Source organism: Diadema setosum, chromosome 11, assembly GCF_964275005.1.
Source record: "Diadema setosum chromosome 11, eeDiaSeto1, whole genome shotgun sequence".
In the NCBI taxonomy this organism is placed as follows: domain Eukaryota; kingdom Metazoa; phylum Echinodermata; class Echinoidea; order Diadematoida; family Diadematidae; genus Diadema; species Diadema setosum.
The window spans coordinates 37,015,458-37,042,762 of record NC_092695.1 but is presented as its reverse complement, the minus strand read 5'-3'; the positions used below and the strand labels follow the sequence as shown (position 1 = coordinate 37,042,762).

Below are 27,305 nucleotides of genomic sequence, written 5' to 3'. Positions count from 1 at the left end.
CGGAACAGTGATGGAAGCAATAAAAGTGACCTTGCCTCCTTGCTTCAGATCGAAATATCGAGTCATGCTCTGCATTCTTCTAGTGCTGTTTCTCCAGCTACTGTTGTGGATTGTGGTGGTGACGAAGCCGACGAATCAAGTCACAATCTACCTCGAGGACTCTGAGCTGAGACGTAATCAGCTGGAGTTTAATGATGCTGTTGTTATTGACATTAAGCGAGAAACCCAATGGGAGGCAGGTCGTGATAAGCTCAGGAAGAAAAGGAAAAAGAGTGGATTTTGGGCCAAGCTCAATGAACTGAAAAAACCAAGAGAGGGGTTGACTAAGACTCCAGCCGACAAAATTGGCCCAGAAAGTAATGGTAAGCACAAGCACCAATTCATGGAATCCCCCAAAAGATGATGTAATCAAGGACATTCTTACTTTTTCTATTACACTAAGCTTAGATGACATGTGTTACAAATGTTTTGATCAAGTGATAATAATCATGGTTATTATTGCTCATACAGAGGAGATTGTATCTTTAATGCTCAACTTGTTTTCCAGCTTACTGGTGAAGTCCTCTCTTCATATTTGAAAAATTTGAATTTCTAATCAGATGGTTTGTGTGCTACTGTATTGGTGGAATATTTTCATTGTGGACATCTTCATGAATATGGCACGCAATTGAACTAGTTCGCAAAAATAACAGCTTGCTAATGTCTTTCCGTATCCGGGCAATTACCCCCCGAGGGCAATTACCCCCCGGCTAAATACTGGTTAGTGGTAAGGTTAGAGTTAAGATTAGGGTTAGGGTTGGGTTTAGTGTTAGGAGTTTGGATTATGGTTAGGATTAGTTTCAGGATTAGGATTAGGATTAGGGACAGGGGAAGGGTCCGGGGTAATTGCCCTAGACCCATGTCTTTCAGGTATTAGATTTAAAGTTATTCTCATCTGCAAAGTTATATACACAGGAAGTTTGCTAATATTTGCCCAGTAAAATGAAAAATAAAAATAAAAATATGATTTTGCAAAAGATTCTGGTGTTTGAGTATTATTCCATTCACTTTCCCAAGATTCCCATCCAGTCCTACAACGGAGAGAAATGCTCTTTCAAGGAACCTGGTCTGTAAGCCTACGGCAGCACGTCTTGGACAACTTGGAAGGGAGTCTTTTTTCCAAAAAAATTTCTACCCTGAGTGACAGCTCCTGCCCGATTGTTGAGATGGATGCTCCAGACTCGCTCTGCAGACACAACTTTGACTGGGAGTGCAACCACAGTCCAACATACACCACTCACTTCAGACATAATAGGTATGATTGTTGGTATCATATGTACCCAGTAATCTTTTTTGTTTTAATCTTTATTGTGAAGCTCAATTTGAATATGTATCATAAACCTGTATCTGTAATAGCCTTTCACTGCCCAAATACGCTCCAATTTTGATGTAGTTACCTGTTGAGGATGGGCTAATTTTGCGACAACACACATTTCCTTTAGACGCTTGCCCGAGTATGCTCTGGACTCGTCCTCAACAGGTTAACAGTTGATTTTGAGAATATTGTTGTTACTTGAAGAATTGCATGACTTCAATCAAATTTGATTGACTCAATTTCGGACATTTGCACAATGTGATGCCGCAAACATAATTAGATGCTGTCTGCATAGATAACTTACATTTGATGTTCTGGTGCTTGCTTTCCTTGCAAATCAAATTTTCAGATCTCTAACTATCAACTGCCCAGGTGACTTCAGAGTGGAATGGTACTTTGAAAGGAACGGCGGCTTCACAAATGAGACAATGAAGACTTACACTAATCAGTACTCATCTTGGAATCGTGTCTCGCAGCCGATCAACATTCCATTTCCGACGCAGTATGCAGATGTCTTGTGCCGAGTAAAAACTTTGAATGGGTGAGCACATATATTTAAGGGAATTTCATATTGTATATGAGTTCTAAATGTCATCAGGACATCTTAATGAGTTCTGTATGCCATATATTTAGCAATTGTATTTTTTTTTTTTTTTTTACGAATTCAGACTTTGCAACAATTTTGTGAATAGTTTAATGTTTTGTAGTGAAGTGCAGTAACAAATGGAGAGATTTATACTCATGCATGACACATTTATGTCGGTATCAGAGTTAGTATTTTCATGTGCTGTTAAATTAATGAAAAGAACCTGACTCGCAAAATTTTGGAAAATAAAAACCCCATAATTAGATGATGTATATGGTAGTTAATCATAAAGGGCTGTCTTATGATCATGGAGATCTCTAATGTCAAGTTCCAATAACTTTGAAAAATAACTGCTGTCTGATTTCCTGAACCTGTAAGGTAAAGGGCATTCCCCCAAAATGAGACAGAAATAAATAAGTAAAATAATGATTTGGAATAGCCTTTCCTCTTGTTTTTATTCGAGGACTTGAGGTACAATGTATGCTACAAAAAATTTATATTTCTTGAAATTTCCATTAAAATCCTTGTTATTCCAGTCTATTGATGGCAAAATTATGGCTTATATCGTGTCTGCCTTGATTGAAAAGGGTAAGACCTAGAGGTGGGTGTAATTCACACTAAATGTTACAAGTGTTTGATTTATACTGAAGGTTGGTGTGGATTGATTTTGGATAGAAAGTTGTGAAAATTATTTTTTTTTTGACATTCTAGTTGGTTGAATTTAGCAATACCGTCATTCCTTTTCTGTGAAGTTTTAAAGTTTTCTTCTTCTTCATCTTCTTCCTGCTTCAGTACTGGAATTCACCACAACTACAGAACTCAGTTTATTCCCAATGCCAGTTTAGTTTCAAGTCAGAGGAAATTGTTTGACAAAATGGTAAGAACGTGATATCACAGTGATTTTCTTTGACACACTCATAGCAAATCCAGTGGATTTATCTTAACTGATTACAAGCAAAATTTGATTTGTTATTCTCAGCTTGCATTTGAAAAAAACAATGAATTGGGACTCAACCAACCTACCAAAGATCAGTGCACACAAGAATATCGTTTATAATCAATTCCAGCAGAGGTAAAATTTTAGAAATCTTAATTTCTGATATATGAATTTCCCTGGGTCAATTGCATAAATGAGAGATTGTAAGGATTGTGAATAAAGTATGCATCCAATGGCATTACTTTAGCTATCCAATCACCTATCAGATTGAAAGCAGGGGAGTCATGTACAAAATCTATAGAGATTTTAAAGTGACATAGCAACAGAATAATATATTCTTAATACTAAAATATTATGATATGTGGTGGCCCTGTGGCCTGGGGCCACTAAAAATTGATGTCAGGCCAGCAAGTTTCCAAAAAGGCTATCTTTTGGTGGCCCGACCAGGCAGCTAGAATTATATTTCCTTTTATTTCGGGTGACCATAATTTCAAATTCAAATATTTTAGGGGCCCGAGCCCAAACGGGCCACTGGGGGAAAAGTCTGTGGCAAGCCCTGTATCATGTATGTAATGTTATTGATAGCATAAAAATTTGGACAATGGACAACTTGAATATTTTTGACGTAGCAGAAACTGTCAACAGAGTGTTAATGATTTAAAAATGTGCTTTAGGGCATCGAGTTTGATTGTAGGTAGAAACCCCTCCCCCTTCAAATGGGATGTCTCCTTTTTTTTTCTTTTTTTTTTCTAGAGCTTTTTGACTTACCACTAATCTGAAATGAAATTGGGAATTTAATAGCTCTTTCTGTTTCTTGATAACTAGGCCTGTTGTAATTTCGTTTTTATTTTCAACATTTTGTAATTGAAATGAAGTTGCAGATGCAATAATGATCTTTCAATGCAAACTTCTGCATATTCACACTGATGATAGAAACAGGAGCGTAACGACTGGCATCCACTTTCTGTGCTAGCTATCAACATTGACTCCCTCTCAAGAGCCCAATTCCACCGATCCTGCGGGCTGCCCCAAACACGCCAGCTGTTGAGGAGACTGTTCAATGCAAGTAAGTGGATCCGATACTGCTACTCCTTCCTCTGGCCAGTAGGTTTGGGACTGGAGATTTGTATGGTACAGCCTGCAATATCGACTCCCTGTGGTCCATCATAATGGACCTGAAAAAGTTTCTATTTATTGATAAACACAGTAATGGGACTGGTTTCACTATGCAACTGACAGGAAATACATGTTTAAGACATGTGACTATGTAGGGAGTTAACAAGAAGAAAATTTCACAAAACTACTTGAGCTTTTCTTCAATATAGGGATCCATGATATTTGGCTTGAGTTTTTTTCATGGTTATCCACTTTCTGGGTAATTTGTGTAGAAAGTTGTCATAAAACTTGTAAAGTATTCATGTATTATGTATGCATGAAAACAAAGCAGGTTTCCAGAAGCAAACAATAAACGTGAATTGAATTGAATTAAAATGAATCAAATCAAAATGTATGATTGAATTTCTTGTTTAATTATCTTGTTTAATAAGCATGTGAATATCTTGTTTAATAAGCATATTATTCATTGCTGCAAATGTTCATTTGTGTTTCTTGGACGATCACCAACAAGGTGCAGATTCATCCCATCAAGCCTTCTTGTTCAACCGGCTCAATTCCATCGGTGGTGTGACTGCCATGAACCTCACACCCCTCTATGCAGGTAAGACAGCATCATCAGAAGCATGTAAATCTTATCTAAGCAGGCTGTAAGATGGCGAAGGCTGTGTACCTGTCTCATGTTCACAACTATCTTCTTGCACCCCACCCAGGGAGCTTTTGACTTGCATAGATGTAGGTAATGCGACAGGTGTCTTCGACTTTTACTCTCTTCCATGCTTCTGTGATTTTTCATTCCCATGCCTACAAGGATAACATGTATTTTTACTACTGTCACATGCCTGCTGAGCTATGCATTTGATTTTTCATTTTATGATTTTTTATTTGACCAAGCTTCATACCACTTTATGGAATCCTACTTCACCCACATGACTGAAAGTACTGGTAGTGTTGTCATGGTAAGTCTGATTGTCTGTGAACAATAGACAGCTTGTGGCAAAAAAAAAAAAAAAAAAAAAAAAAAAAAGTTGAAAAAAAAATCCCAAAGCATGTATATTATGATAAAGATACGTATGCATAATATGATTACTGTCTAGTCTAATGCAGTTTGTATATCCACTGACAATTTATATGACGGCTTTTTATATCAACAGGAGTATATTTCAAGAGAGCTGATGAGGAGAAGCGAGTACTGATTCACAGGTACAGTTAAAACAAATTCATTGCAAGATAAAGGCACAAAAGTTCTAATCTAAAAGGTTTTTTTGGGGGTATAATTGACCTGTAACCCCCCCACACCCAAAAAAAAAATGTTCCATAGCCCCTGATTTATGGGCACAAATTGATGGTGGTGATAGGTCACAGGTTAATAAGCTTGAGGTCACTTAACTCTGGTTTGAATATAATATGAAAGACCTCCCCCCCCCCCCCCCCCAAAAAAAAAAAAAAAAAAAAAATGAATAAAAAAGAAATAAAAAAAATATAAATAATGATAATAATACACATCATGGTCAAGATAAATGTTTACATGAGTGGAAGGCCATACTTGTAGTAATAAACAGACTAATAATAAAAAGGAAGGCACCTTAATTGGCTGCATACAGCAGTTGACTTTGCTCAAATTCTATAACTGTGTGGTCATATGATAAATTTTACTCTGGTTTTCTCTTCAGATACACCAAGCCAATCAAGGAGTGGATGTGGGATTATGCCAACCAGCATGGCTTCCTCACCAGCTATGCCATGGACACGGGAAATGGTATCATGGGAACACAGACCATCTGTGCAGTAAGAAGAACAGAAGTTCTCTATCCAAGCTGTAGTTTCAACCATTTGCTTTTGGCAACATTGATGAGTAACACAGTATCCATATGGGGAATTATAATTTGTGGCAGACGAGAGGCAATAAGAGACATAACACTCTCCAAATTGTCCTCCAGCCCCTTTATAATTAACTTTGGCACATTCCAAAGTTGTCAACGGAGAAGGGTGTGGAACAAGAAGGTCAAAGTGAGAATTCAGAGTGTGAGAGTTCAGAGTTAAATCTGATTTCAGACTTTCATTTCCCTGCCCAAAACTCACATTTCAGACTCTTTTTTGCAGTTCAGTGACATTTAAGTGTTTACAGTTAGGTACTTCAGACTTTTTTTCCAATTTTGAGATTTTTTTTTTTACAAGTAACCTACTCTCACACCCCTGTTGAAAGTCTTACTTTTAATAGTGACAAACTTTTATCATATGTGTAAAATACTCAGAATGACATTGTAACTTTTGTTTGCAAACATGACAGAGTTGCTGTGAAATCAAAAGCCCACCCCCCCCCCCCCAGAAAAAAAAAAGTGAGAAAATGAAAATAATGGGTCTCTCTGTGTGTTAAATAATGCAACAGTAGGGAAATGCTGACTGTAAAAAATCACTATTTTACTCCTGAGTGTTCTTAACTGCCAGGAAAAATATAAATGAAATAAAGGGAGTGCTTTTGCGCCTTGCCAAGGATCATTCATGTTTCCCCAGTTTACGCTCTTTACTTGTTGGAAGAAAAAGAACAAGTTTTTGTTCATCTACCTGATAGTGTGTCTCTTTCATTTCCATATTATTTTACTTCTCATGCCGCACTGCACTCATTAGTTTCATTTCACACTTCTAAGATTGTGACTTGTCATCTGTGCTTTGCTCTATTTTGTCATAGCAGAAACTTTGAGATAGAAATGATATATATTTGTAGCTGCTCATTATTCTCTCCTGTCATTGCTGTTGTGATGTGCATGCCTGTCGTGACGACGTGGCAGAAATTCTTGCTGCTTGTAACCAGATGTTTGCCATAATTTTGAACTCAACCACTTGAGACAACTTCAGATATCCCACACTTTACCCTCCTCATTTTTCTAATTCTTTTATGCTGCCTATCTGTAAATACAGTTGTATATAGTAGTTGGATGTTATGAAGGTAGCTATAATGCCAGAGCTTCGGTGTGTGTTTGTTTGTGTGTGTGTGTGTGTGTGTGTGTTTGTTTGTTTTTAACTGTATGTGTTCTGTCTTCAGGAAATGTGACAAAATGTTTGTATCATGTGTGTCATCATCCATAATTCAAAGACACAGAAAGTCAGAATTCATTTCATTTTGTGTACTACATGTGCCATCTAGAATGAGTGATAGACCATCACAATCATCTCACACAGTCAACAGTCCCTTTCATCTGTCTCCAAGTCATCACCGCTGCAAGAAAAACTCATCTCTAGTCTGGCTTTGTGGAGGTAAATATTATTGTATGCATGTGATTCTGTGTAGTAAATGTAGAATCCCCAAGCTCAGGTAGTAATTTGCATCTGCAGAATGTCTTCACCCTCTGTGAACAACATTATGTGCTCAAAAAGTTAAAATTATGTGGAAGTCAACTGAAAAATCTATTGTTTGGTTCATCCTGCTAAAGGTTTTCCCTGGCACTCATTTCTTCAAACTGGAAAGAGAATGAGCACACAGGTGTGATTGGCACAGACTTTAGTCCTGAGAACTGCAGAGTGCTATCTTTCCAATGAGTCAAAAATGCAACTCGTCACTGCAGTAGTGCATCTTGTCTTGGTATCACGCTCAAGACCATTCTCCCCATGGGTCTAATTTAGCAGATAGGAACCCTTTGTTTTCTAATGGGAGTCTGAAATTCAAATCCTGCCACATGCTCACATCCTTGTATGAGAGTTTTATCCACAATGTTTCTCTTTAGCCAGGTATAGAAACACTGACTGCATAAGCAGTTATTTTTACCTACAGATATTTTCATAAATGAGGAGATCACAGACTTTTTCATGAGATATTTTTTCTGCAATTTGGACACCAAGGGTTTCATAAGTGCACTAATGTCTGTCAGTTTTTGAGGGATTTTATTGTGTGTTGTTAAAGTCGCATTCCAACAATGATATGTGAATGTGCAAAAGATTAAACTCTCACATGAAAACAACTTTTAGTACAGTACCCTGGGTGAAGGAGACCATTGCATTATTATCACATTGCACTGAGATTAGTCACAAACCACACTAAAACCTTACTGGAAAATATGTTAACTTTACAGTTAGGTGGACCATTATTTTGTACTGCATCAGCTATGACAATGAACAAGTAAAAGCTGGCATGTGCGCCGACAAGTAACATATCCACCAAACTTGCAGATTTCATCCTTTCTCTTTCCTTCCTGTCCAAACAGACGTGCAACCATCTACCGGCGGAGTTACCCCACTGGGAACATGGCTGGGTGCAGCTTGAAAACAAGGAGGTGAGTCTCAGACAAAGTACTCAACCGATTCACTGCATCATTCCCACTTTATAGCGCCATTGTCATAAACACCAATTCCTTTTACATTGATTACCTCCTTCGCAGTGTAACCCCTGAGATAGTTGGATAGCTTTCTGAGTCACATTCTGTTGGGGTGCTACCACACAAGATTGTCACCCTGCCCATTCCCAAATCCTGGTTTGTGGCTCTTTCACATGTACATGGTAGCTTCATTATGTCTTGTCTGAAAAAATGGAGGGGTTGTCATAGTATGGTATATCCTTAGCACATAATGCAATATAGAAGAGAAATATAGGAAAAAAAACATCAGTATGACATGCGCCCCCCCCCCCCCCACAAAAAAAAAAGAAGACAAAAGAAGACAAACAAACAAAACAAGGGGGTTGGGGAGAGGGATGTGAGCTTAAGTTAATGTTTGATGTTGGCAGTGTTCAATAAGTTGAGTCAATTATTGTTTCTCTTCAATGCTTTGCAGATTTTGTCAGTTCCTGTTGGGGATAAGTGTTCCAAACATAATTTACTGTTGCATTGCAAATTGTGAATCTTATCATAATGATATTTATGCAAAATGAATTATAATTTAAAGAAAAGAAAGCCGTAGTTGTTGTTGAAATCCTTAACAGGCGATTGCAAGTACAGGTGACCAGTTGGTTGTGCACTGACATCTTAATATTTTGGAACATATCGTAAGCTATCGAACCTGAACTGTTAGCATTTATATCGTGTCAGAAGTAAATATAGTCAGTTGGTGACCGTAGTCCATTGAAGTGGAACCAGTGAGGTCCAGGAAAGTTTCCTCTTGCCATCTGGGCTGGATGCTCAAAGACTCCATGAAGCAGTTCTTCAATCTTCTTCCATGTCCCCAGGTGCGGCCAGGTGTTCTGAGTGGTCTGTGTGATGGGGACACCATGATCCATGAACACATCATAAACTACACCAGGGACTTCCTGAATCTTGAGTACCCAGCAAAGTGGGCGGGGTTCGATCTCAATGCAAAGCACAGGCAAGGCAACAACCGCTGCTTTCTTCACGTTCAGCCGTGTATACTCATCAAGTCCAGAATTCATAAGGAATTTTGATATTTTGTTATTTAAAATTCCTGTTTACCTTTGGGAGCAGTGATTTAAAAAAATGTTCAAGATATCACATTTGATGCATATGTGTAGGTCAGTTGTATTGCAAAACCTCCTACCAAAGAAGAATTTTGAACCTAAAATAGAACCTAAAATATAAGGAGATATCACTATTTTTCTCAATAAATTGTAACTGTAAACGGTTTAGTCTGGAAACATGTGTTGGCTCAGTGAGTAGAGCGGCTGCCCTCACAATTGGGAGGTCATGGGTTCAAACCCCGGCCGCGTCATACCAAAAGACATTAAAAGATGGGAGTTGCTGCTACCTTGTTTGCTGTTCATTAGTTGAAAAGGTTAGAGCAACGTCGATCTGGCGCTGCTCAGTGGCTGCCGGGCCCACAATCAATAGGGCAAAATGAATTTCCATTCTTGGACAATAAAATTTGGAGTTTACATCCAAAACAATTATTATTATTATCATTATTATTTTTATTATAACCATTGATCACATTTTGTGTATCAACAATTCTAAACATTGATTATACTAATTAAATTTTTTACATTGGTTGTTTCTATGCCTAACTCACATTTTGGAACTATTTTGAAGCATTGATTCTGGATTTTTATTTCATCTGAAAATGGTAAACTATGCCTTTAAAGAAACAACAGCTGAGGCTGATTTGCTGGTACTGGTTTTGCCAATACGGAACATTTTGTCATATTCCTTGTCCTACTGTGCAATCTCATACTGTGTGTGATACAATTGTGATACTTTTTTGTAGTATGGAAAATTTTCATCACCATGGTAGGAGTTGTAGATACTGTTTTTATTTAAATGCAGTTTCCGCAACCGAGACTAATATTTCATCTGCTTTGTAAGTAAATAGCAGTGATATGTTTCTTTAACCCTTTATACTGTGATTTGATCGCCAATCGGCATGCACGTTGGAATACTTTCTTTGCCAGTCAGCACAGATGATTGTAAAACTAATTGTCACTGAATAGCGGGCACATGATCCCCCATCCCTGTTGTGTCACTGTGGCCTTCCTGGTGGAATGAGGCACACTGCTACACCTCATTAGACTTGCTTTACATGTAGGGTAAGTTAAGATGGATTACCAGTTGAATGCACATGGTGGAAAAGCTCGCAAAGGTTTAGCTATATGCATATAAAGGGATACCTGGATGGCCAGCCATTTGAAGTGAAAACAACATATTAGGCGTGGTCACTCTGGCAAAAGATTGAAAAGTTTAACATCGCGAAGTCTTCGCAATCTTTTGTCATGCGTGGTCACACTGGTAGCCAAACTTGGATCAAGAAGTTTGAGTCATTGGTACGTGCGCGCAAGAAAGAAGAAAGAGCGCACCGTTTGATGGGTAGTGATTGTGACTTAACAATGCACATCTGTACATGACAATGACCTCGTGCTTCAGAGACACCGCCCGCAAACAGATCGAGAAGTTTGTCTGGAATGAGGGAAATATCCCTAGTTGGAGTGGGAAGTTTCGCGGGAACTTTGCAGTCACACTGACAAAACTTCGAGATCTTGAAGATCATGAACTTAATCTTCTCAATCTTTCGCCAGTCTGACCACGGCAATTGATAACAATAAGCACCACAGAGATGTCATCATCATCGTGTCAGCCAAAACACAAGTAAGTGAGAGAAACAAAATGATGCACCAGAGGTAGTCTATGGCAAGCACGATAGGAAAATGTGGGTATTGTGAATGCTTGTGTTTCACTAATGATGTTGCCATATTTGCCCCCACTGTTTCAGACCAGAGCAAGAATCAGCAAATCAGGTGGATGCTCTTTTGGCAGCAACACTGGAGTCTTTAATGCAGACCCAGCCCGATCTTGCAGTAGTAAGATATTCTTCACTTTCTTTAAACCTGTCACCCTTTTAACTCATTTGCCTGGGTGATGTTGGGTTTTTTTCCTGAAGAGATATGAAGTGGCAGTAGCTTTCAAGCTCATGTGAAAGATATATAATATGGGGACATTACAATATATATAGGAAAAATAATCAGAAATTACTGAATGTGAATTTGACCTTTTCCATGCATATCAGTCTTTGATTACTGGCATTCTTGCCCTTTGAGTTACCATTCCAGTAGGCCTATAGATATGTTTGCCCTGCAACAGTCAGATCTAACAATTGGCTACTCTGCATGATCTTTAGAACCAAAACCAAAACAACATGAAAAAAAAAAAAAAATCCATAAAATTTTAGCAACAATAAAGAAATTTTAAGGATGACAGGAAGGAGTCTATTTCTGCAGTAACACTGATATTATATTTTGACTGGTAGTTCCTCTTTGGGGATCATGGAGATCGTTACCATGGTGATGATGCCAACCACCCTGGTAGCTACATGGAGATACTCTTACCGTTCCTGGCCATCATCCTCCCAAGGCACGTTCTGGAGACACACCCAGAGTGGGAGAGGAACATGTTGATCAACAGCCAGAGATATGTGGTGAGAGACTCAATTTGATGGAAAGTTTGGAAAATCAGTGATGAAGGAAACTATTCTCCTGCTATCAAGTGTCATTAAATGTCAACTGAATTGTCATTATACAAATGAGGCATGGGTCTGAATGCCTCAATCGAAATTGTATGTATAAGGTAACTATGGAATGCTTAACCTACAAGGCGAAGCCGAGTGAGTTTAAGCTAAATTCCATTTTTGCAACATGCACACTATTTGGACTGACGCACGAAAAGACATGTGCGTCATCTGTGTTATGGAATGGGTAATATTCTTGCCAAAACTTCATTTTTCTGTCATACTATACGTGATGGCAAACTTACTGGATGCATTTCCTTTTGGCTTGCCATAGACGAGAGCCTGAAAATCATGCATCCAGTATTTACTTGAGTGGATGCATGGAAAAAAGTACTGGATGCATGGAAAAAAGTACTGGATTCATGATTTTTTGAGCCAATAGGCGCCTCGTACTGAACGCTTGCTTAGTGCACAAACCTTTGCTACAAGTGCGCGTACTCTTGCTACAGCGCGCGGCCAGTAAAAAAATCAACACATAGCTCTCGACCAATGAAATCACAGGATTCTCGCTACCCATTCTATAATTTTGATTGACAGATGTGTTGGTGGTGTCCAAGACGCGTCCCTTGTTATGATGCTCATTGCCATTTACGTGTATATTGCCTTTGATTAGCATTGCCAGATAACTCATTCTAATTACCCAAGAAAAGAAATAGTTTTGGCCTACTAGTATCTCTTCTCCAAGAGGGAAAGAAGCATATCAGTCTGTGCAGCACATTTTGTAATCATTCGAAGGAAAATGGTATGACCCTGGAAGTAATATTGCTCATCTTCAAAATGTCTCAAATAAAGCCTGGTATACTTTGCAAGTTTGTATTTGGCGTTGAGACACATTAGTTATCTTGCATGCCACCATTTTGGTGGCATCTAACCCTGGAAATTTGACCAACTTGACATCTTGCATCCCCAGATATTTGGTTCAATAGATTTCTCCTCTTTTTCTCTCCTGACCAACACATCAATATCTCACAAGAGAATCTTGTGGCATGACAAAGACATTACTATTTTCAGCTCTACTTCAAACTGCATGTAGAAATTCTTTCACTTTTGAATGCATTTAGCTTCTAGAGAACAATGTAGATTGTGTCATGCAAAAAGAGAAAAATGCCCGTAAGCTCTATCCTTCAAGTTTACTGCTGCCATCAGTAAAGATCTGAGATCCAACCTCAGTTAAGATCTCAGAGCCATTGCTGATCCCTTGAATTCTCAAACCAGTTGCTGAAGAATGCTCTTAAAAGAAACCCAAATCCAAAGAAAAATGTGGATTGAGTGAAAGCAGCAACAGTAGGAGAACATATCAGTGAAAGTTTGAGGAAAATTGGACGATCAATGCAAAAGTTATGAATTTTTAAAGTTTTGGTGTTGGAACCGCTGATTCAGGAGATTACTAGAGGTTATAACATATGTGTGGACAACAATATAAAGAAGATATAAGGGGAATTCCAAAAAAATTCACTTTTCTAGCATAATGAAAGAGCACTTGACTAACCGCTTTCAGAAAGAAGGTGGAATAATTGCTACCCTTTGACCCGTTGAGGACGGATCGATTTTGCTACAACACACATTTCCCATAGACAGTATGTATACTCGGGACTCGTCCTCAACGGGTTAACATATGTCAACATCAAGTTGATGGAATGTGCAATTTTCATGAAAAATGAATTTTTGTGGACTTCCCTTTATATTTTCTTTATATTATTGTCCATACATGATGTCATAACCTCTAGTAGTCTCTTCATCCGGCGGTTCCAACACCAAAACTTTAAAAATTCATAACTTTTGCATCGATTGTCCGATTTTCCTCAAACTTTCCTGCTATGTTCTGCTAATGTTGCTGCTTGCACTCAATCCACATTTCTCTTTGGGTTTGGGTTCCCTTTAAAAACTATTTATGCGAAAGAATATTGAGTTTTCGCACTCTAAAAGAAGACAGTGCCAGCAGAAAAGTATTTTCCCCTGTTTGAATACAGAAAGTTTTTTTACCAAGAAAAAAGTATGCTTTTTGTGATTTTTCTTTCTCCTACAACCAATGATAGAGTTCTAATTCTATCAGTTAATAATCCTGCAAAGATTAATCTTGAAAACTATCTGCCGTATGATTTTGAACAGGGTGCATGTGCAGGTTACTGGTATTGCAGGTGGTGATTCTTCACATACAATTCTATCTTAGACTATTCTGAAGAGGTGTTTCTGCCACCTTTGTGTGTTCTTGTCAGGTTACAAGCTATACAATGATGACAATTTGATATGTCACTACAGATAAGAGAGTGTACACGTTGTGAAACTTGTGGTAATATGTAGTTCATGTGACTTTCATTCCTGAATTTAGGTTCATTATGACTTGCATCAAACCATGAAGTCACTGATGGACTATCCTCATCTTGATCGGGTCAAAGGTCATATTAAGGAGGACTCTTACAACCTGCTAACCCAGGAAATTCCGAGGTAAGTATCTGTGCTCAGTGCATGTTGTAGCCCATACAAATTTGTAGTTTTGACAGGAAGTACGTTCATGGCATGTATTGAAATGATGGATCACCAATGCTTTGACTCCTTGGCAGTATCATTTGAAATCAATTCCTACTTAATCAATAGCAGCATATTATGTTCATAGGCATTTTTGTTAAATTCTAACTCTCTTGCATTTACAATGTATTTATTTGTTTGTTTTGTTTCAGTTGGGTAACTCTGTCAATTTACAATGGCTATGAACACTGTTATTCGCAGAGGTCCTACTTATACATCACAAAATACACATATAAACACATTAAAAAAAAGGAAAGAAAGAACACAATACATACGTGTGATACTGATAAGATCAAATACAGTGAAAATCCTCTAATCCCCGAATACCTGCTCTCATAAACAATTTAGTCGTCCATCCAAATAAAACCCAGTTCAAGGATAGTAAACATTCAACACATTTGTGACAAACATGTCATTTTGATTTTTTGTCAATTATGTGAAACTGTCATATCACGTCATCAAGACATACTCTAGACCAACTGAGATGGGATACTTTCAGTCCTTACCCATTGAAGCTTAGTAGCTCACCTGGCTGATTTACATACTCTTGAGTCGAGTCCAAGGCAGTGGGTGAAGCAGATGACTGTCCAGTTTTTAGCTCACCTGAGCCAGAGGCTCAAGTGAGCTATTGCGATCGCCCATCGTCCGTCGTGCGTCGTGCGTCGTGTGTCGTCCGTCGTGCGTAAACTTTTTACATTTTCATCTTGTTCTTGAAAACCCCAAGATCGATTTTCATCAAACTTGGCAGGTAGCATCCCTAGGGGGTTAAGAACTCAATTTGTTAAAATGGGCACCATGCCCCACCCAGGGGGCCCCCAGGGGGGGCCCAAACCCCCCCAAATTAAGGAATCTGTAAAAATCTTCTTCTCTAGAACCAGAAGTGATAGAGTTAAGGTAATACTATCAGTTAGTACATTGATGACTGTAGTTTCAAGTTTGTTCATGGCAGAATCAGGGGTGCCCCCCTTGGGACTCAGGGGAGGAGGTGGTCCTAATGGGGCCTAAATTGTACATTTTCATCTTCTTCTTGAGAACCCCATGACCAATTTTCACCAAACTTGGCAGGTAACATCCCTAGGGGGTTAGGATCTCAATTTGTTAAAATGGGCACCATGCCCCACCCAGGGGCCCCAGGGGGGCCCAAACCCCCCAAAATAAAGGAATCTTTAAAAATCTTCTCTAGAATCAGAAGTTATAGAGCTAAGATAATACTATGAGTGAGTACATTAATGACTGTAGTTTCAAGTTTGTTCATAGCAGATCCAGGGGTGCCCCTCTTGGGGGCAGGGGGGGGGGGGGGGGGGGGTGGGTGTTGGGAAGGTCCAAATGGGGGCCTGAATTGTACATTTTCATCTTCTTCCTGAAAACCTCATGATGGATTTTCGTCAAACTTGCCAGGTAGCATCCCTAGGGGGTCAGGATCTCAATTTATCAAAATGGGCACCATGCCCCACCCAGAGGGCCCCAGGGGGCCCCAATCCCCCCAAATTAAGGAATCTTGGTGCCGGAGGCATTATGTTTTCGGGTTGTCCGTACGTACGTCCGTCCGCTTTCGTTTACGCGATAACTTGAGTAAAATTTACTGGAATTTTACCAAACTTGGTCCAAGTATGAAGTATGATGGGGCAATTATTTGATTAGATTTGGGGTGAAATCGGCTAGAGGTCAAAGGTCAAAGGTCAAGGTCAAATCATGAAATTGTATCCGTTTACGCGATAACTCAAGACTGGATGCAGCAAATTTCACCCAACTTTGTTGGAGGATGATGTATGATAGGACAATTACTTGATTAGTTTTTCAGTGAAATCAGACAGAGGTCAAAGGTCAAAGATCAAGGTCAAATCCTAAAATTTATCTGTTTATGTGATAACTCAAAACTGGATGAAGCAGCTTTCACCAAACTTGGTCCAAGGGTGATGTATGATGGGACAATTAGTTGAGTAGATTTTAGTGACATTGGCAAGAGGTCAAAGGTCAAAAGGTCAAGGTCAAATGCCCAAATGTTGCAATTTCCCCCATATCTATGCAATGCCCAAAGGTATTTTCTTGAAACTTGGTGTGGACATGTACTACTGCGTAAAGATTCTCCAGAGAGAGTTTCATGTCATAAGGTCAAAGGTCAAAGGTCAAAGGTTAGATGAAAATGTTGCAATATCACTTTTCTCACAAATGGTTCAATGTATCTTCGTGGAACTTGGTACATACGCATGTACTGACTAGCAGGGATTATCTAGGGAATTTAGGGGTCATGGGTCAATAGTCAGGGGTCAAAGGTCACGGTCAACTCCTCAAAATGTTACTATTTCCCTCATATACTAGTATATGCAATGCTTGCATTATTAGTTTCAAAACTTGATACATGCATTACCTAATGGAGATTCTCCGGGATATTTCGAGCCAGAAGGTCAAAGGTTAAGGGTCAAAGGCCAGGTTTCAATGCCCCTCCCCCCCCCCAAAAAAAAAAAATATATATTTTGTACCGTCATTTACACTCTTTCTTCATACCTTGGAAATTACCCAATGCATAAACTTACAAAAAGGGTCCGTCAGAATTCAAGTAAAAATTCTCAATTCCCCAAATATGTGTGCCTGCACTCTTAGAAAATTATAACAAACCCACAAGACATTTCTGATAAACCTGTCATTTCAATATTTTGCCAGTTATGTGAAACTGTCATGGATCACACGTTGTGAAGACATTGTACTATACGCCTATTGGGAGAATCATGCATTATGGCGGAGGCATCAGTCGCCATAGCGACATTTCTAGTTATCTTCTACTTGAGAATGCCTGGTCAAATTTTAGTAGAGCTGTGAATAATTTAGATTAGTGACTGCGTGAAAGGTGAACTTGCGATACTCAGGTGAGCGCTAGACCTGCGGGTCTCTTGTCTTTTTACTGCACCTCGTCTTTTTAGGTCTCACAAGTCCAGGGTAGTTATTGTTTCCTAAACTCTGGAAGGTAGCCTTTGAGACTGTGACATGTAGTGAGGGTGGTTTACACTATGAAGAAATGTTGTGTCTTGACGAATAATCCTAGTGCCAGAAGGTAAATGTGATTACATTATGTTGATGTACTGTTTTGTTGTTGTTGGGGGTTTTTTTTCATGAGATTTTCATGTCTTGTTGCATTTTGCATAATATGGGGTCCTTGAAGAACAGTAATTCCATCAACCTGTAGATTGGCTGCAGCTGTTGTACAATACTTCCTATAAACAGCATTACATTGTAGCTCCCTGAAAGCTGGGGTTGATCCAAAGAATAGGTGCAGGTATCAGGGAACTCCATTGTTGAGTTTTGCAACAGTCGTCCCAGACAATATGATAAGGGGCCTATTATGCTGCACATGTATACATGGCATGTTAATACCATGGTAAACTTTGGAGTTTCTCAAAGGACCCATTGGTTACTCAGTTAAGTAGGTCTGTAGACATGGCACCTTTAGTCAAGTGTGTAGAGCCAGGGGTGTTTCACAAAGCTGTTCTTAAAGTTACGAAGAACTTATTAAAGAACGACTGGTGATCAGTTCTTATGTGCTATACTTATCAGAATCTCAATGATTTAGCACAAGAACTGATCACCAGTCGTTCTTAAGTCCTTCGTAACTTTAAGAACAGCTTTATTTGTGAAACACCCCCCAGGTGATGGACAAAATATTTAATTCAACTTTGGATAGCCCTACATTTGAACATTTGGTAGCCTTAGAACAGCCCTGTTGGATCCTGACACAATACACAACAATTTGGTCATGAACAAATACCACAAAAACCCACTGCTCAGTACATTGGAGCAAATAAAAATGAATCAGTGTGGGGAACTGCGTAGGTGCTCACTCTATCACTCACTCACTCAAACATGGAATTGAATGAAATGGAAATTTGAAATGCATGATGTTATGTACTTGCATAAATCCAATGTTATATCATGACATCAGTTGCACACAGTGTTTGTTTTTCATATCTAATTTATACTTATGAATAACATCATGATTTTGAATCAAGGGGATGAATGTTGAAACATGGGTTTTATTGTAGACAAGGAATGTTTCAGGTTTACTACACATTTGGAGCAATGCAATACCAATGTCTGAAGCTGTAATCAGTTTTAACATCAAATTATAGTCAGCGATATTAGGAACAAACAAAAATTCATCTTGCCAAACTGAGTGTAGCAACTAAATCTAATGGAAATTATCACTTTTGTAGGAGTTTCAAAAAAAGTTAATTGTTCTTTTTTTTCAACAATCTATAAAGTGCATATACATAACTCAAGAAAGTAATCTGTAATACAAAACTATGATTTTATCTTTGGTTTAGGAAACGAAGCTGTGCTGATGCCAACATTCCACATTGGAGCTGTGCTTGTGGTGGTCCAATTGTAAGTTGTTAGTTGGTGAGGGGCACCAAACACATCTTTAACCCATTATTGAGGATGGACTGATTTTGCTACAACACGCATTTCCCATACACACCTGCCCGAGTATATTCCGGACTCGTCTTCAATGGGTTAATTCCTTCACTCTGCCATTTGCTGTTGGATTTCACTTTGAAAATTAGCGATGAAAGAGGCTTTATAGAAAAACAGTTTGGCAAAGTCACGTTATTGAAAGGTTTTTTTTTTTTGGGGGGGGGGGATAGCAGGCTACATGGTCAGAGGATGAATTATTAATAACGTAGTTACAAGTACATGTCGCAGGTGGGTTATTTTAGGCTACCTATTAAAGTATTCACAAGAGTAGTAACTGAATACCTGAGTGGTTAATACAACTGTGCCTATAACATAGTTAAGCTGTAAGATAAAGCTTGGTGAACTCTCAATAATTGAGAGAAACTTTGAATGAATATCTTTCTTCTATACATGTACAGCCTTTCCTTCTTTTTGTCAAGCAATTAATGCCAGCAGTAAGCCTTTTTGATAGATTTGTTCTTCCAGAATTTTCAGTGTTTGTTTTTGGAATGCACAATAAGTCAACTGTTAGCTTTCTTGTAGAACCTGCATGTTTTCTCTGTATCATTCTGCCATTTAGATACTGAAAAAATCAGAGTGGACTGATGACCACGTATTGTTTGCGGAACAAGCATTGGCTGAAATCAACTTGAAGCATTCCAAGGTAAAAATCACACAGAATACTGTATACGCTATATATTTCACGGGGGTTTTATTTTTGCGAATTTGGAGAGTCGGGAGCTATTCGCGAAATGAACAACACGCGAAAATATCACCTTCCAAAATGAATCCCTTGCCTTGATGATACAAACATTTCAGTACTAGTATACCATGTCACAGCTTACCGAACAGACCATACTGGCTAAGTTTGTTTACGTACATATAGCACGTCCACGTCTACTTACGAATACTGTAGAGAGCCAATCCATTATCGCAAGGGGACCACTCGTCAGAAATCTAGCGGGATGGACTTAACCACTTCAAAAATGTTGAATTTTAACTTACTAGATCGCAGAGTTTGGTAAGTTTTTTTCCATGCAGTGTATAACTAGTTTCATTCTTATTTGCTAGTGAGTTGAAATTCACACTTTCTTTGCCACTTCATATTTTCTCTGGTCCCCCAATCGCGAATTTAACCACTCGCAAAAATGTGTGACAGCGGCAATACGCGAAAATTGCAGAAAAAAAAAAAGCAAATTGCTTCTTAATTTGTTAAGATTTTTTGTCCCCGCCGAACGAGTTCGAGCAGGGGACTATGAAATGGGCTCCGTACGTGTTTGTGTCCGTGCGTCCTTCCGTGTGTCCGTCCGTGTGTGCGTCCGTGTGTGCGTCCGTGTGTGATCAAAATCTTCAATTTGCTACTTCTCTGTCATTTATGAGCCAATTTTCATTCTGTTTGCTTTATATGATAGCACTACATGGGAGCTTTGAAACTTCTACACAGAATTTCAGTTGTGACATTTGACCTTGACCTTTGACCTACATTGTACATTTTGCTACAAAATGCTACTCCTTCGCCATTTCTAACCCGATTTCGATTCCGTTTGCTTTATGTGATGAAACTAGGTGAGGGCTTCAAAACTATTACACAGAATTTTGACCTTTGACTTCTTTGACTTTTGACCTTGATTTTGACCTATATTGTACATTGGCTACAAAATGCTACTCCTTCGCCATTTCTAACCCGATTTCGATTCCGTTTGCTTTATGTGATGGCACTAGGTGAGGGCTTCAAAACTTCTGCACAGAATTTTGACCTTGATTTTTGACCTATATTGTACATTGGCTACAAAATGCTACTCCTTCACCATTTCTAACCCGATTTCGATTCCGTTTGCTTTATGTGATGGCACTAGGTGAGGGCTTCAAAATTTTGCACAGAATTTTGACCTTTGACTTCTTTGACCTTTGACCTTGATTTTTGACCTATATTGTACATTGGCTACAAAATGCTACTCCTTCGCCATTTCTAACCCGATTTCGATTCCGTTTGCTTTATGTGATGGCACTAGGTGAGGGCTTCAAAACTTCTACACAGAATTTTGACCTTTGACTTCTTTGACCTTTGACCTTGATTTTTGACCTATATTGTACATTGGCTACAAAATGCTACTCCTTCGTCATTTCTAACCCGATTTCGATTCCGTTTGCTTTATGTGATGGCACTAGGTGAGGGCTTCAAAACTTCTACACAGAATTTTGACCTTTGACTTCTTTGACCTTTGACCTTGATTTTTGACCTATATAGTACATTGGCTACAAAATGCTACTCCTTCGTCATTTCTAACCCAATTTCGATTCCGTTTGCTTTATGTGATGGCACTAGGTGAGGGCTTCAAAACTTCTACACAGAATTTTGACCTTTGACCTTTATTTTTTACCTATATTGTACATTTTGCTACAAAATGCTACTTCCAGCGGGGACATATATTACGCACCGCGTAATTTCTACTTTTCCTTGTCTTCTCTGTTTTTGGTTTTACTTTTCTCTTACTTTTTTTTATGCCTCCGCCACGAAGTGGTGCCGGAGGCATTATGTTTTCGGGTTGTCCGTCCGTCCGTCCGTCCTTCCGTAATGAATTTTGTGGACAAGGTAACTATCGAAACCTGTTGAGGTATCCTAATGAAACTTGGCATGTATGTGTATTAGGGGGTGAAGTTGTGCCTATCAACTTTTGGGTGCACATGCTCATGGTCAAAGGTCAAGGTCAAATACATAAAATTTCACTATTTCCACCATATCTATTGAATGCCTGAAGATATTTTCATGAAACTTAGTGTGTACATTGTTTGCCCAATAAAGATTCTCTGGTGAAAGTTTGGGTCATGAGGTCAAAGGTCAAAGGTCAAAAGGTCAGGGTCAAATACATAAAATTTCACTATTTCCACCATATCTATTGAATGCCTGAAGAGATTTTCTTGAAACTTAGTGTATACATGTATTACCCAATTAAGATTCTCTGGTGAAAGTTTGGGTCATGAGGTCAAAGGTCAAAGGTCAAAAGGTCAAGTAAAAATATTAAAACTTCTTTTTTTTCTTCGTACCTTGGAAAATTGTTCAAGGTATCTTCATGGAACATAGTATATACATGTACTGACTGGAAGTGATTATCTAGAGAATGTAGGGTTCATGGGGTCAAAGGTCAGGGGTCAAAGGTCAAGTGCAAGACTTCAAAATTTTACTATTACCCTCATATTTATGCAATGCCAGCAGGGTTATTTTTTTACACTTGGTGTATGCGTGTGTAACCTAATAGAAATTCTCTGGAAAGTTTTTTTTTTCTCTCTTTGCCTCAAAGGTCAAAAGGTCAAAGATCAATTGAAAGTGCTGAACTAACTTTTTCCTCCATATCTCGGAAGTGGCTCAAGTTACCTTGAAACTTAGTACATATTATGCATGTTCTACCTGAAAGTAATTATCTTATGAATTTTAGGGTCAAGGGCCAGATGAAAATGGTAGCAATTTACTATTCAATTCAGAAATTGCACTTTTTCTCCACACCTGTACCTTGAAAATTACTCAATGCCTAAATGTATGAATGGGTCAAGGTCCTTAAATCCCTAGATACATGCTCTCCTATTCATCCAATTAAACCTACGTCAAGGAAGGTGAACATTCAACACATTTGTGACAAACTTGTCATTCCAATATTTTGCCAATTTTGTGAAAATGTAATCACACAGTGTCCACATGTACTATCTAGACCTATTGGGAAAATCATGCATTATGGCGGAGGCATACCAGTCGCCAAAGCGATATTTCTAGTTTCTTCTTATAGTTGTTTTTATGTTCTTCTTAATCTGCAGGATTTTTGGCATGCAAACTTTGCACTTCTTGCCCATTGTATTCAAGACATGTTTTTATTGTTGCTTGTGTCATCCAGGTCATAATTGCATATATATAATAATGATGATAATGATGATGATGATTTTAAAAATAAATTGATCACGATAATGATAATAACGATAATAAGTACATATATTTTGGGCTGATGGGTGCAGATTAATAACTCACTTACATAAGCATGTTTTTTTTTATGCGGTGTAATCAATTTCATGCATCACTAGAATTTATCCAAGAAACAATACAATATGTTTGTAGCGAGGCCTCTTCAAAAAAAAAAAAAAAAATAGACCCTTTACTGGCAAACCATATTGAATCCTTCATATGAGTGTATGCAACCAGATTGTTTTCTTTCTATTTTTTTAGAGAAATTATATGAGGAATTTTCTTTATTCACATATTTGCATGAATCCCAAATCAAATTTATTCTTTTTTTATAATGAACTTCATCAAAGTTCAGGAGTGGCAACATCTTCTGCAACATCTTTCATGACACATTGATGCTACTATTTCTTAAATTACTGCTTGTGGATTGCACCCTTCTCTCTATGTATCAGAGAATCCTCCAAGAGATGAATAGTTCCAGCTCATCCAACACCACCTGCATGGACCTCCACTTTAGCTCCTTGGTAACCGTTTCCAGGATATGTCACGATTACGCCGGCCTCCACATCCTCATGTATATCATTACGTTTGATGCCGTGGAGGGGCCCTCAAGATGGGAGCTTCGAATTACGGAGGAGGGGGAGATAGAATCTGTGAGTGCAGCATTGGTTTTCAGGTTTCTCCACACCCATTTTAATGTCATGCTTAATTTCTCGATTTACGTATTCTTTATCTGGCAGGTATATTTTGCAGTGTGTTGTATTCATAAGTTGTGCATGTCAACTAATATTCCCAACCTCAAGAAAATACTGAAATACAGTGGACTCCCATAATAACAAAGTCCTTTAGACCAGCAGGTTTCTTTCGTTATGTTGAAATTTTGTTCTCACTGAACAAATGAACCGCAAAAACATAGAGAGGATAATGTTATTGCCTGAAATGTTATTTTGTTGCAATCGGAATTTCATTATAACCGTGTTCGTTATAACGGGAGTGCACTGTAATTATTGTCTTCTGTAACACAAATACGGAGCATATCATTACCAAAATGGAAATAAAGCCAACTTTGCCTCTTTCAAAGTGATATTAATCATTTCTTATGCTACGGCTTTTGATCTCAATAGCAAGTTTAACCATTAATGATTAATGACAAATGACACCCCTGCCAAGACAACATTTGATATGGCGCCCTGTGTGCATCTTGTTTGATACTATTTCTCTACAGTGGACTCCCATAATAACAAAGTCCTTGTGACCGGCAGTTTTATTTCGTTATAACCGAACAAATAGACAATAAAAAACATAAGAGTAAGAGTGGATAATTTTCCAGCCTGAATTTTTACTTTGTTTAAACCTGAATTTCGTTATACCCGTGTTCATTATAATGGGAATGCACTATAGTAGACATCTCTTTATTGTATCTCATATTCTGTTTCATCTTGTCTTTTGTACAAGTTGTTGTGTCATCTGTATCTTTTACATTGATATAGACACTCAATTTGTTCAATTGTCTGTTGTTTGTTCCTTTCTTGTGGTTCCATAGCTGAAGCAAGTTACACGCTACCAGAAGTACGACCAGTGCCTCGACCCAAGAGTGTCCATAGAGTTCTGTGTGTGCCACCAGTTCCCTCCCGGTACCCCATGAGTGGTGGGGATCACACTGCAATCATTCCGTGAGAGGAACCCTGGGCTTATGCAATAGCACCTCCTGTGACCCCTAGGAGGCATTTTGATGAGTGAGTCTGATGTGACTTGCAATATATAACTCATCCATTCATTCATTCAAGCGTATGGCACACTGTGCCTGGTTGATATCGTTTGTTGACTATTGCTGGTCACCTGGGACGAACCACGATGGGTCGGCATCAATTGCCCGTTTTCTTGTGGTTTAGGGTAGGAGGACAACTTCACTGGGTTGGCAACCTGCTCTTTGTGATGAATGAATGAAGTGGGATCTTTTTCGTGCGTGTGTCATTTAATGTCCTATCTGAGGGACAGAGTGTTTTGCCTCTTAAGGGGACGGAATGCTACACACAACATTGCTCAGTGAGACTCGGAACTCGAACTAGGTGCTCTTTGATGTTAAGGTAGACGCACTACCGACTGAGCCATATCCCCGCCCTTTCCTCCACAGTAGCTGGATTACACACAACTTCTTTCAGGTTAGAGGAAATCATTTTACAGCAAACGAAAAGCTACAGTTTCAATGTAATTATTATGTTGTGTATATACACATGTACAGTGTATATGATTATTAATATTGTTATTTCTTTTAATGTAATAATATTATTTCATATTTTATTGTATATACAGCTGTATGTCATTGTGCAATTCAGCCATTTGGCTGCCATTGCAGTTATGTGCATGAATAAACCAGACTAGATTGAATCGAATTGAACTGAAAAGGCAGTGAATGGAAGGTATGCGTGTGTATACTGTAGATCATGATTTTTTAGCGGCATGAAATTTTTGCAAATTGGAGCAGACCACCTTTTTTGCGGTATAAAATTTTCACGAGTTGCCTCTTACATTCAGTGCATATAGTGTAAACAAAAACTTTCATGTGCCTTTTAATTTCGCGAATCTTTGCTTTCGCGAAATTGAAATGCACGCAAACATTCCTCGTTTTACAGTATTTGACCAATATCTTTAGATAGTTTCATTTTAAAAAGTGAGTTTTCTGAATTCCATGACTGCCATGTTTCTCCCCAAATCTTAATCAGATTTTTAGTCGTGTGTGACTCTTTCATATTAAGACTAACACCACTCATCATGCCTGTGAAGGGGAGTTCCTCTTTAAATGTAAAGTACAGGTAAAGAAACAAATGGCATTAGTAAATTAGACATTTATACAGGGTGTCTCAAATAAAACTATACACTTTTGAAATGGCTGCCGAATAAGAAATATATAATTCTTGGGGAAAAGGTTTATATGTATGGATAGCCTATGGACTCAACTTTCATATGACACCAAAAAGTCAACAAATAATTCATGCTTGAATGAGCACTGCTCACTTTTGTCAAGGGTATGAAAATTAGGCTGCGCAGGAATTAGCCTTTTAAGTATTTGCGACATGTGCTACAATAACATAAATGCAACTACAGTTTACTCATGCATAAAAGTTTGGTTTAATAAACCATAAAATTCACTCAGCAAACCCAAACTGATTGCAATTGATCATAAGTTTATCATATCAACTTCAGTTTTGTAAGCTATAACGGACTCACCTGTCGCAAATTTAAAAGGCTAATTCCTGTGCAGCCTAATTTTCATACCCTTTACAAAAGTGAGCACTGCTCATTCAAGCATGAATTATTTGTAAACTTTTTGGTGTCCTATGAAAGTTGACTCCATAAGCTATCCATACATATAAACCTTTCCCCCCAGAATCATATATGTCTTATTTGGCAGCCATTTCAAATGTGTATTGTTTTATTTGAGACACCCTGTGTTATTGACTAGTAATTCTCACTGTCAGAAGTAAGCTTGTTGATGGACAAGTGTTGTTACTGTCTTCCTTAGACTGATGACAACAGGAAAAAGAGTAAAAAAAAAACAAACAAACAAACAAACACAACGTAATGCTTAGAAATTTTCACCCTTGATATCTTAAGCTGTTGGTGTCATAAGAGTTCAGATAATATGGGGCTTAAGACCCTGATCAGCAACAAGCTGATGTAGAGTGATTGAGAGAGAGTGTTTCTCCTGGGAGTAAAAAACTTGGCTAAGAGTGTGTCTTCTCGAGTGGCTCCATGTGTCCCATCTGTTGACTAGGGCAAACAATGAGGGGTCGGCATCTCCCACCCATTTTTGTCTCGCCCCTGAAGTAGAAGCAAGATGTAAATGTCACTTTTCCTCCAGCAGGGGCGATGGGAGCAGCAGCATCATCAAAAGCTTGATGTACTCTCTCTTAACTTTCCACAGCTTTGAGCAATGATTACCAAACTCACACCACAGGTACATCACCTAAAGATGTCAGTCAAGTTTGAATATTGGTTAAGTAGGGCCAACGTTTAAGGTCAAAAGGTCAATGAGCTTACATTGAAAAAGTCTGTAATCACAACTTGTCATATGCGTGCACGACTTTGCTTGGCATTTGCCTTGTCTTTTGTTAAATATGGGATAGATCACTTAAAGGGGAAATCCAGTCCAAATATGAGTTAGTCTGATAAGAAAGAGTAAAATCTTACAAGTTCAACAGTAAACAAATTGCCTGAAATCGGATGAAAAATAAGGAAGTTATGACATTTTGAAGTTTTGCTCATTTTTCAGGAAACAGTTCTTAGAACGGTCAATATGAATATGCAAATGGCAAAGTGAGCATGTCATCCCCTCACAACTTGCCATACAGGTATAGTTTGTACATAAAATTTGGAAATTTCCAGTTTTTCATTCAAACTCCATTATGCCGGGCTTAAATCCTGGTATATCTAACTGATCACGATTGTGAAATTATTC

The 27,305-nt window shown here is 38.4% G+C and overlaps 1 protein-coding gene across 1 annotated transcript; it reads left to right on the top strand.

Moving 5' to 3' along the window:
• On the top strand, nt 1-25,229 carry LOC140234813 (uncharacterized). The gene is made up of 17 exons (XM_072314850.1): nt 1-362; nt 1,057-1,294; nt 1,704-1,895; nt 2,733-2,817; nt 3,811-3,943; nt 4,505-4,594; nt 5,145-5,193; nt 5,664-5,778; nt 8,190-8,258; nt 9,146-9,282; nt 11,134-11,221; nt 11,668-11,835; nt 14,255-14,370; nt 18,768-18,828; nt 19,478-19,561; nt 23,299-23,499; nt 24,390-25,229. The coding sequence occupies exons 1-17, from the start codon at nt 11-13 to the stop codon at nt 24,489-24,491; spliced, it is 2,280 nt and encodes a 759-aa protein (XP_072170951.1). The 5' UTR covers nt 1-10; the 3' UTR covers nt 24,492-25,229.
• The last annotated feature ends 2,076 nt before the right edge of the window (nt 25,230-27,305 follow it).

Bases quoted from the DNA above. Each gene is read 5' to 3' on its own strand.
- LOC140234813 (XM_072314850.1), top strand. From the start codon at position 11: ATGGAAGCAATAAAAGTGACCTTGCCTCCTTGCTTCAGATCGAAATAT. The intron at 8,259-9,145 runs GTGAGTCTCAGA...CCATGTCCCCAG, and splicing joins TGCAGCTTGAAAACAAGGAG to GTGCGGCCAGGTGTTCTGAG. The intron at 18,829-19,477 runs GTAAGTTGTTAG...TCTGCCATTTAG, and splicing joins GTGCTTGTGGTGGTCCAATT to ATACTGAAAAAATCAGAGTG.